Source organism: Aotus nancymaae, unplaced genomic scaffold, assembly GCF_030222135.1.
Source record: "Aotus nancymaae isolate 86718 unplaced genomic scaffold, 86718_ANA_hifiasm-v0.15.2.pri h1tg000014l, whole genome shotgun sequence".
In the NCBI taxonomy this organism is placed as follows: domain Eukaryota; kingdom Metazoa; phylum Chordata; class Mammalia; order Primates; family Aotidae; genus Aotus; species Aotus nancymaae.
The window spans coordinates 3385133-3396681 of record NW_026988425.1 but is presented as its reverse complement, the minus strand read 5'-3'; the positions used below and the strand labels follow the sequence as shown (position 1 = coordinate 3396681).

At 59.5% G+C, this 11549-nt stretch overlaps 1 protein-coding gene across 1 annotated transcript; it reads right to left on the bottom strand.

The window, feature by feature from the left end:
• Window positions 1–5359: 5359 nt before the first annotated feature.
• On the bottom strand, window positions 5360–10940 carry IRX1 (iroquois homeobox 1). Its single transcript, XM_012475229.3, has 4 exons — window positions 10383–10940; window positions 6499–7534; window positions 6073–6145; window positions 5360–5778 (listed from the first exon to the last, which is right to left on the bottom strand). Exons 1-4 carry the CDS (start codon window positions 10656–10658, stop codon window positions 5721–5723), a joined length of 1443 nt encoding a protein of 480 aa, XP_012330652.2. The 5' UTR covers window positions 10659–10940; the 3' UTR covers window positions 5360–5720.
• Between the last annotated feature and the right edge of the window lie 609 nt (window positions 10941–11549).

Genomic DNA, 11549 nt, shown 5'->3' with positions numbered 1-11549 from the left:
GACGATGTCGCTGGCCTTGGCGTCATTCCCACCACTGCGTTCTGCCCGAGGGCGTGGGACCCGAGGAGGGTGGGATGCGGCTCCGCGCCTCGGGTGCGGCGGGAGGAGAGTGGCGTTAGCTGAGTGCCCGGGCTTTCCCCGCCCCCACCCACCTCTGCCATTGTGTCCCGGCACCCAGCCACGGCCCTCAGGACTCAGGATAAATGGATTAGGGGATCAGAGAAACCCGCTGCATCTTCAGAAGCCAAAGGGCAGGCGCGGAGAGGGCGGCCACTGGTGCCCCGCCCGAGGGGGAGAAGGGGCGCTGACTGCTCGGCCTCTGCCCCCGTCGCCTGACCCCCTCACTACGCGGAAAGGGCCAGGGCCTGCCTTTCCTCGCGGAGGGGCGCCGGGTCCGGGCGGGAGCTGGGACGGTCGGGAGGGAGCTGACTCTGGGGTGTACGCTCCGCGTGGTCGCCGCCCACAGCCTGGGATCCTGCAGCGAGGCCGACCCTCCTGGGGGTCCCTGCTGCCTGGCTTGCCTTGGCTTGCCGCCCAGCGTGCAGCTCCTTCCCGAGTTCAAGACCACTTTATGCCTCTCCTTTAGATCAATCCTAAAACATTAGCTGGCTCCTGAAGCCTCCTCAGTCCCAGGCCACGTAGTGACTTCCGTGGGCCTAAGGAAGACTCCTTCTCCACGAGAAACATATTAAAGATTCTGTTCTACCACTCCATTGGTATATTCATATATATTAACACATTTTCTTCGACCCAAAAGCTACCGTTTTTTTGTTTTCTTTTGTTGGAAAAAAAAAAAAAAAAAAAAAAAAACATTTTCCTGGGCCCCTGAAAGTATCCGGGGTCCCCAGGCCCAGGGCCGGCAGTGCTGAAGTCGGCAGGTGGGACCGCCTTGGCATCTGGCCCCCAGGCGCTCGCCCTAACAGGTCCGTTTTCAGGCTTCTCGTTCTGGGGCTGGGGAAAGGGATCTGTGTCCAGCCACTGGTCGCAGGTCACAAAAGGCAGGTCACAGTCCCAGTGGGATGACCTTGGCAGGCATCTCAGCTCAGGAGCCTTCACTGGAGCCTCTGGCTTGGTGGGGAGGTTGGTGAAGACCTGGGAAGCTCCACCTCTCCCGGAGCCACCCCTGTTGCTCTGGGGATTTCCACTCGCAGGGGGTGGGCAGCCCGGGTGAAGTAAGGTCGGGTGAGCAAGGCTCCTTCCACACATCTACACATTCCCCACACACTCTAGCTCAAGGGACCCTTAAAGATGGGTGGGCTTCTTAGTTCCCCCAGAATGTGCCCCCTCCACTGTCGGCTCTGCCCTGTCTGCTGGTCCCCAACCTGGACTTACTGCCCAGGGCCACCCCACATTCCCTCCCACTTGGTGCCACATGCAGGCTTGGGGGTCAGCGAGACGGCAGGACCCTCAGTGGGGACAGACAAGTCTCCAGGCACTGGGAGCATGCCCAGTGTCCAGCTCCCCAGAGCCTCCCTTTCCCGAGGGCTCAGAGCCTGGCTGACTCCTATGGCATGCTGGGTCCTGCTGTGTGGCTGCCAGGGTGGCTGCTGATCACAGGAGGCTCCTCTGGCCTTGCACCTTCTCTCCCCCAGGGTCCCGGAAGCCCCGCCCCTCCTGGCGACCCTCCCGGGCTCTGCTACCTTCCCTTTTTCTCCCCCTAACCTCCAACTTGCAGTCCCCACCAACAAACGGGGCCCTGTGGTTTTGAGAAGTGTGTTCAGTGGCCCACTCTCCCCAAGCTGAATTCCACAAACCCCATCTCCACTTGCATTCCCCAACCCCATCCTAGACCCTGCCTCCTTGAGAGCAGGAGGCCAGGATGGACGCACTGGCATCTGGGCTGGGGGTAAGGATGGTTAAGGATGGTGTCTGGGGGAGGATGGAATTAAGATCCTCCTGTCAGGCAAGAGTTCAAATGCAGAGAGGACAGGGCCTGCCTGAACCCTCCACATGTGGAGGCCCAAGGCCAGTGTCTGCCCCAGGTACCCCGGGTTCTGTGGCCCACCCTGTCCCCTCTCTGTTCTGCCTCCCTCCCTCTCTCCAGCTTCCTTGTTCTCTGGCAGAGTCCCATCTACAAGGACGACTGGAACTTTATAGGGCATGATTCATCAGTCGTGCACCCCTGAGTCGAGGCGCGTATTACATTAATCAGTGTCAGACCACTAAAACCGAGATATGAATATGAATTCTCCATATTGCAGGCGAGATAAATGTGCTGGTGAATATAATTGATCGGACAGTGGGCAGGATGGTGGGAGCAGGAGATTTCAGAGACTCCAGGTCAACCTTTGGGCTGGGGCTGCCTGGGCTGTAACACAGAAAGTGGGGGCCCTGGACGAGATTTTTGTCTTGTTCACCCCCACCACCACTTCCAGAAAAAGCCCAATATAACCAGTAATCCTGTTGGGGACACAGGGAACCTTTCTATAGGAAACCTGTTCCTGATGAAGAGGGGAGCCCTATGTCTAGAAATGAGTGCTGTGGACAATCTCCCCTTAGTCTGTTCAGGGACCAGTCTCCTCCCTGCTGGCCACAGAGCAGCTGCCACCTCTGAAATCATCCTGGCACTGCTGAGGTAGGGGAACACTTTCCGCAGGCAGAAACCTCCTCCAGAACTAACGGCTTTGTTTTTAGAAGCAAAGGAGGTTTGTGGGTTTTCTATGTCCACTTCAAATTTTTCAGGAGCTGAATCGCCGGGCCTGTGGGGTGCTCCTGTGGGACCCTGCACACCTTATGGTTGCCATGGCCAGAAAGGTGTAAGCAAATAGTGCACAAAAGACAAAAATGCCTTCAACGGTCCGTTACAAATTCATTTCCAGCTTTCCACTGCAGAAAAATAAATTCAAGGCTGGTGATCTGATTTCCGTGCATGGAAAACCTGGCTCTCAGGAAAGTGCATAGACCATTCATGACTCCCAGGCCAATCGGCCCAGTAGCCAGGACTCCCAAGGGTGAGCACTTGCTGGCAGCGCTACCTCACAGCAGCAGTTCCTGGGGGGAAGAGGGATGGTCCCAAATGTCTTGCATTGAAAAAGGAATCAGGAAAGAATGGAAATGAGTGTGCACAGCAGCAGATGCCAGTACAGACCACCCTATTTGATTCAGGGAAATAAAGAGCTGAGCTTGTGCAGGGCAGAGAACGCTACCTGGCCCACTGAATCTCACCTGCTGTTTCCAGCACTCACCAAGAAGGCACCTCCCAGCACATTCTGGTTGCTTGAGCAGTCTGTGTGGCTGGGAACGCAATTCCTCATCAGAGGCGCAGGACATACCGGTCCAGCCTCTCCAGAGACGCGCTCTGGCTAAGGACTCAAGATCCATTCGGGCCCCGCAGTCAGAGTAGGCTCGAGGGCCCCATTCCAGAGCCTTTGGAACGATGAGCCCAGGGCTCTAATGATCCAGGAAGTGCTCGGGTCGCGGGCAGGTGAGAAACACCTCCCTGATTTAGCAGGGCCGGCACTGGATAATGAAAGCACCCACACAGAGCCCACTGCGCACGCCCTGCCTCCAAATGCCAGTAGCCTCCCCAGCAGACCCGGCACCCCCCCCAAAACACACACAAAGCACAGTGGGTGCGCCCCTGAAACACAAAGCGGTCTCCACAGCTACAAATCCAGGCTCGTTCCCAGGGAGCCCCAAGGCCCAGCGCCCCCAGATTTGCGCCACACCCCAGGAGCGAGATCGGCGCTGGTCAAAGCCCCATTCCGCTTTCGGACCATAGAGGGCGCCTGGAGCACGTCCATTCAGACTGCGGAGCTGCTCCCCGGGGCCCGGCCCTAGTCCGGAGGCCCGCGGTCCACTCCTCCCCGGCCCCGCTCCTCCTTGCGCATCCCACCCCGCCCATTCCCCGCTCCCAGACGCGCTCCGCGAGTCCTCCGCCCACCTGCCCTACGCGGCGCCCTTCCGGCCTCCTCTTCGCCGCTTCTTCTTCAGCCCCGGGGCAGGGAGGGGACCGTCTCCTCTACCGCTACCACGAATGGGGTGGAGGGCTGGAGATGTATGCAGGCGTTGGGGCGGGTAGGAGTCGTGGAGTGGCGCCTCCTTGTCCCGACGCGAGCCTCCCTCTTTCCTGGAACCTCTGAAAAGACCCCCGCGCCCCGACTTTTCCCCTCGCTTCAGTCGCGCACCCAGTCCCCACGCGCAGCAGTGGCGCCAGCGGGTCTCGTACAGGCCGAGAAGGGCGGGTCCCAGGCCGGGGTGGGAGTGGAGGATGGCCCCTCTGACCTCCGGACTCGGCCTGGTCCCCACTAGACCTTTTTTTCCCAGCAGCCCACGTCCTCGATGGCAGTTTTGGAAATGTTTGCTTGCTCAGTTTTCACGCATTCAACACAGGGTCGTCTGCGTCCTGAAGGCCCCTGCGCCGGGTCCTCCCGGGGGTGCCAGCTGCGGCGCTTGGCGCGCGTCCTGCTCCGAACGCACTGTGGCCGATGTCCCCGGATCCGCCGTGATGTCCAGGATCCCAGGCCCTTCCTCGCCCGCGCGCGCCCGAGGCCAGCCCCGAGGCGCCTGTTTCCCAACAACGCTCCCAGATCCTCCCCACTGCCAGGCCGCGGCCATCTACTTAGGAGCAGTTTGCTCCGAAATCCCGCAGTGAGCGCTTGGGAGAGCAAAGAACGCAGTCTGCGGAGCCCCAGTCTAAAGGGACATCCCCGGGAGACCAAAACCCCCTCCTCCTTCTGGTTTCCCACCGCAGCCTCAGCCCCTCGTTCATGCCTCACACCGCCTCAATCTCCGCCGGCTCCTCCGGGGAGTTTTAAAGGGCCTTCCAATTCTCCGCATAAAAACACATGCAAAGCAATACTTCGCACCCATTATTTTCACACTCAACCCAGAAAACGACCAGGCGCCACGATGTGCTTCTGTGACAACTAGTTATAACCTGATTTCGAGTCCGAAGTTCTCCTCTGGGGTCGCAAATAAAAATTCTTTTTCCTCCATTTTTACCGAAGTTATTAAATCGCTCTGTAAAACTGCCTAAAATTGAACTTATTTATGTCCTGAGAAAAAGTATGTCTCAGAAAAATGTTTGTGTAAGCTTTGGAAAGAACTGAACTGCCAGCAAGAAACTGCCCTAGTGACAATATTTAAAAATTCAACAACAACCGCAAACAACCAAAAGATGTTTAAAGCACGGGCCTCTCTGGTGGAAACAGCCTCCAAAGCCCCCTGTGAGAAACCCATCTCCCCCAGCCACAATCCCTTGGGCACCGCCTAGGGTTCCAGGATCCCTGTAATCCCCAACACACACACACACACACACACCTCTCTCTCTTTCTCTCTCTTTCTCTCTGTCACACACTCACACATACACTCACACAAACACGCTGGCCAGGCACAGCAGCAGGAGCAGGGAGGGGCATCATTTCATTTAGTTTATTAGACAAAAATATATGATTTAGACAAGTTCGCTGACGCGTTATTTACAATCTGAAATCACTCTATATACAGAAAGGCGGGGGAAGAGACACAAGCACGTGGGGGCATTTACCGAACCCGATCATCGCAGCCACCCGAGCCACCGGCAGAGGCCTGACCGCCTGGACGCGAGCTCGGGATCGAACAAGCCCCTTTCTGCAGAAAGCGATGGATGGGAGTCCTTGACGTCGTTGTCATATTTGTCCTTTACACCAGTCTGAAATATTTGTCTTAATTCCTCCCACATTCCCTCCCTCCCCAACTCCTCCCCCCTCCCCCCCGCAAAAGTAAAAGAAGACCCTTAATCAGGCTGACGGGAGGGCTGCTAGGATCCGCGGCGTTCCCTCCTGCGGGGCCAACGAGCTGCATGGGAAACACAGCGAGACAAGAAGACAGGAGCACCGTGAGTCGGGGGCGCAGCGCCGGGTGTCGCCGGTTCCTGCAGCGGAGCCCGGGGGGCGGAGTCGACAGCCAGCGCGGCTCCCGGCTCGGGAGAAACTCCAGTCTCCTCCGCTCGCCCGGCGCCCAGGGCTGGCGGTGAGCGCTCTTTCTACGACCACTGCGCGACCCCCACCACCACCCGGCCAGTTCCGCCCGGGTCCCGACCACCCCTCCTCCCCACCGCCTCTCTCCAGAGCAAAACCAAGCAGCACTCACTTGTCGCGTACCGGCTGGAAGGGCGACTTTAACTGCGGGGCCGGCGAATCCGGCCTGGGGACGAGGTCTCTCTCTGCGAGGGATCGGAAGAGGCAGAGTTAGGACGGAGAGACGAGCGGGAGAGGGCCTAGGCCTCCTTTCCACCAACTCCTGCCTGCTGCTCAGGCAGGTTCACGGAGACTCGTCCCCGCATCCCCACCGCCACCCCAGAGCAGGCCCGCAGGTGGGGAAAAGCTCTCTTGGGAGAGCCCTTGGGACTTGCCTGCCTTTCTAAACGGAAGCAGGGATTAAGCACAGCCCCGGACTCGGCGGCCACTGCCTGGTACCCTCCCGGCCCAGGATGCACCCCAGGCTACCACACCCCTGGGGCCTGGCCTCTGCATTCCCAGCTAGGGGGCAGGTGGGCACCGCCCCGCGGCGGGGTACCTGGGAGCGTGGGGCTGCTGCGGGCCGAGGCCTTGTCTCCGCTGAGCGCCCCGGGGACCACGGCGACCGGCGGCTGCGGCGGTGGAGGTGCAGGAAGGTGAGGGCCATGGGACGCTGCATGGGGCGCGCCGACGCCCAGGAAGGGGCGCATGTTGAGCAGCGAGCCCTGGGCGAGGAACGCGCCGTTGGTCCAGTTGGAGAACTTGCCGATGTGGCAGGTGTACAGTCCGTGGCTGGGCAGGAAGGCAGGGTGCTGCAGCGGCGCGCCGGCGGAGGGCCCGTGAGCGCCAGGGTGGCCCGCGGGCGGCGGCGGCGAGGCCTTGGGCGCACCGTCGGGGCTCGTGGCCGTCTCTGCCAGGGACCAGATCTTGGGCTTGCCGTGCGGCGCACCCTGCAGGCTGCCCGCTGCAGCGCCGGGACTCAGCAGGCGGGTGCTGCCGGGCTCAGGGGCCTCCTTGGCCAGGCCCAAGGGGGAGTCCTGGGGCTTGAGAACGTCGGCGGCGGCCAGCGGCGAGCCTGGGTCCCGGGCAAGGGCCGAAGCGGGTGCGGGCGCGTGCGGAGCCTCGGCCTTGTCCTCGTCGTCCTCGTTGCTCTGGTCGCCATCGTGCTCGTCGATCTTGTCGATGTCGATGCTCTCCAGGTCGATCTCCTCGTCGTCCTCGGCCTTCTCCGGGTCGCCCTCGGTGTCGCTGCCGAAGAGCGCTCCATCTTCCTGGTCCTTGCTGCGCGCTCCCCACGTCACCTTGTTCTCCTTCTTGAGGCGCCGGCGCGCGTTGGCGAACCAGGTGGAGACCTGCGTGAGGGTCATCTTGGTGATGATGGCCAGCATGATCTTCTCGCCCTTGGTGGGGTAGGGGTTCTTGCGGTGCTCGTTGAGCCAGGCCTTGAGCGTGCTGGTGCTCTCGCGCGTGGCGTTCTTGGGTCGCCCGGGGTCCCCGTATTGGAACTGGCCATAGGGGTAATAAGCCGGCGCCGTGTGGGCTGCAAAGGTGGCTGGGTGCACCCCAGGGTTGTCCTTGAGTTCATACTGCGAGCCCTGCAGCCACAGGATACAGCCAGCGAGGAGAGAGAAGAGGGAGGTGGACAGAGAGAGAGAGAGAGAGAGATGAGACCCCAAGCTGGGAAAGTGGGAAACACCCGCTCCTGGGGGCTCCGGGGTCGTCAGAGCGCTTTGCGGGGCTCTGCAGTGCTCGGCAGATCCGGAAGTCCCCCCTCCCTAGTTCACTGCTGGGGAGAAGGGGAGCCAGGACCTGAGCCGACTTCAGGAATGCCCTTTCACCCACTATGGAGAGCTTTTTTGCCACTCTAGAAAAATTCCCAAAACGGTGCATCTCCAAAAGAGTACAACAGAAGCCGCGGCCCCTGCCAGTTCCCTAGGCGACCCCTGTCCCCGTCACCAACCGCTGGAGAAAACTGCATTTCCAAGTTTATCTTTCACTAGCTAGAGGGAAAAACCTTTCAACTGAGCTGATAAAGCCATTTCTACAAACGTTAAGGGCCCAGAGCCCCAGCCTCCTCCCTGCGACCCTGAGGGGGCTCAATCAAAAAAAAAAAAAAAAAAAAAAAAACCATCCCGGGTTTTCTACCAGTCTAAACCCGCCAGCTTTTTAAAGCGAAAGCACACTCCTTTGCCTTCCAAATTAATCTACATATAATGGTTCACCCACACTTAAAGGTCTTTAGTGGTGACAGGTAATTTAAAATTTTAATCCCGGCCATTACCTACAATAATAACAAAAACACCATTTAAAAAAAAAAATACAAAAGGAAGGCTTAGCCTGTAAAATATTAACGCCAGCGCTGGGAGCCACCGGCGGCCAGGAGCGAAACCGGTTCAGTTTCCTAGGCCTCTTCTCAGTTACTTCACCTCTTAAGTTTGACTTTGATCTGGAGGGAGCAAACACGAACTGTTTGCAGGCGTTTAGAGGCGGTGATTTATTTGCAATCAATATTCTTTTTATCATCAGTAGTAAAACACAGCAAGTCAAATTATCCCATCAGGTTTTTTGGTAAATAACATTTTATCTTTCTAACAACCTCATTAGGCCTCATTATTACCATAAATTGCCCAGACAGACATTCAAATGCAATTTTATCTTTTGACTTCCTAACACCCAATCAAAACGGCTTAGAAACCTAGGCCTAGAATCAGGGTTTGGGTTTGCATTTACTCTTTAAGTACCAGCTGGAGAGCTGGAGGAAACACACACCTTTTGGGTGGAAAGAATTTTTACATTTTATGCCTCTAGGGAGGAAAAAAACCGACTCAAAACAGCAAGCATCTCCCTTCCCCAGCTCTCCACAAAGGGCGCAGGTCCTCACAGTAAAGCTTTCTCCCTCCCCGGCACACGCAGGCAGGGTTCCCAAATGGCAGACAACTGCATTCGCAATTTCTGTAAAAAATTTCCCTCCTCTACGTAAAAATGGTCGGGTTGCAATATTGGCAAAGGGAGCTCCGGACTCTGAGAAACTTGTAAAGACCAGAAGATTTCTTGGACTAATTAGTTTGATGACTGAGGCCACAGCAGAAAGGTTTCCGCGGCCAGATTTCGTTTTTGTCCAATCGTTGCAAAATGTACTTTGCGCTTTTCTAATTATTTTGGTTGTAATTGTAAAGAAGACATTTCAGCCTCGTCTCCACTGGGAATTCTTTTTGAAAGGACACCTTGTAAATCTCTCATCGCGTCCCGGCCTCCCCGCCGCCTGAACAAAATGGGGGCTGATCTTTTTCGATAGTAAGAGACCTGAAAGGCAGCCGGGCCGCTTTCTTTCAAAACTACAAGAAAAGTTACAGGGAAACACGCTCTTTGCTTGTGCACACTTGGCGAGTGTTTACTCCCCGCTTCTTCTTCGGGGAGCGGGGAGACATCGGGGGTGCCTGGAATTGCTGTTTCCCGGGGGCAGCGACCCAGGAGGGGGCTGCCTCCCAGGGCCCTGCGCCCGCCACGCAATTCACCAGCCATCCGAAGTTTAAACCCGACCTTGCAGTCAGACCAAGGAAAATGGATCATTTGGACCGACAGACCGGCCAGTGTCCCTGCGGAGAATTAAGCGTGCAGCCTCCTCCCCCCACATCTAACACCCACTGGGACGGGAGGCTGAGAGGACATCATTTATTTTAAACCAAGGGACACTGTTTTCTTTAATCCTCCATTATGTAATTCAGGAAGAAAAGTGCTTTTCTTTCGGTGCAAATGAAATGAAAACTTTGGCAACTTACAAAAGTAAAACCAAACAGCGTTTCAGACACCAAAACATTATTGCAACTTAATTTTTGTTTAATGTTAAATCCGCACACACGCCATGGAGAGACCTCTCCACCCTCTGGACCCCTTTTGTTAAGATTATTTTGATTGACTCTACTAAGCTTTAAAGGGGTCTGTCTGGCAAACTCGATACAACTATCTCGGAGCTGCTAAGAGGGAGAAAACCAAGTTTTCCAGACTCAATTCGAAAACTAAAGAGGCCGCTCGAGCGGGACCCGCGGCGGGGAAGAGAAGTGCTGCCACACCGGGCCGAGCTGCGGGAACCCCGTGGGCCTGCCCCGGCGCCCTGGCAGAGCCAGGCCAGTTTGCCCCCGACCTCCAGCAGGGGCAGCGCTCCCAGGGCCTGCTTCTTCAGCCTCTCTGGACTCTCTCGCGACCCGATTCCTGGCCCGGGCCTTCCTTTCCCAGAAGGAGACGGCCCAGCGGTCAACCGCCAGGCCTCCCCGCCCTCCTGCGTCCCCAGGGGCCGCGGCCTCCGCAGCCGGGAACCTGCCCGCGGACCTTTCTAGTTCCTCGTCCGGGCCGGGTCCCCCCATCCTCTCTCCCTCCAGGGCGACCCGCCACCCCTGCCCTGGAGCCCGCGAGACATTCATTGGAGGAGAGGCCGTGGGCACTCACCATCTGCGAGAAGAGGCTGAGGTCCGCGGCGTAGGGCAGGAAGGCGCTGTAGTTGGGCGCGCCGGGGTACGGCCCCGCCGCCGCGTACATGCCCAGCACAGAGGTGACCGCAGCAGCGCCCGCGCCGGCGCCCAGCTCCGCAGCCCCGGGCCGGCCCGACGAGGCGGCTGCCGCTGCCGCCGCGGCTGCAGCCAGCACCCCCGGGCGCTCGCCGCCGTAGGCTCCGGGCCCGGCGGCGCTCAGATACTGCGGGTAGCCCAGCTGCGGGAAGGACATGTCCGCGGACTCGGCGGTCGCCGCCGCGGGCGAGAATTAAAGTCGCGGAGAGGGAGGTGGAGGCCGGTCGGAGGGGAGTCGGGTTGGGGGCGCGCCGCGAGGGGCCTGGGGAGGAGCGGGCGGCCGGCCGGGCGCGCTCGGGCGGGCCGGGAGATGGGGGCCGGTCGCGGCTCCTCCTCGGCCCGGTGCTCGCAGGCGCCCGGCTCCCGGCTGCGCCCGGATCCGCGATCGCGCGCCGACTGCGGCGGCCGCCCTCCGCTCGGCGGCGGGGCTTTCAGACACAATTTGAAGTTGATGCTTTGATTGGCATCCCCTTGAGCGCAGGCCCCGCCCATGGCTCCCCTCCCGCCCCCTCCCTACCTCCCTCCCGCCCTCGCCGGCCGCTCCCGCCCCTCCCGCGAGCACGTGGTGCCCCTCGCCGGCCGGGCCAGCTCCTCCTGCGGTGGGAGCGCGCGTCGGGGCGGCGGGGTGCGGGCCCGGAGGCCACGGGCTCCTTCCCGACCAGCCCCCGCGGCTGCCTGACAACCTGTCGACACGGGTTTACAGCTGTCTGACACCGGGTTTGCAGTTTGGCGGCCGAGGTGTGTCCCCTTTTCAACAAAAACAACTCGGCGCCGGCTTTTCCACCGGTGGTTTGGGCAGCGGGGAAGGGGCGGGCGGCCTGGGCGCGGGTGACAGCGGGCGGTGAGCGGCCTCACCCCGAATCCGACGCGGCCCGTGCCTGCAGAGGACATCCGGGGCCGAAGTGCACCCGGACACTCTGCGCGAGCCGCGGAACCGGCGGGCGTGATACCCTCGACTCCAGACAAGGGTCCCCGCGGCGCCCACCATAGTACCCGATCGCCTGCCAGTGACCGGCCTCGCCGCCCCGGGGGAAGCGGGAAGCGGCCG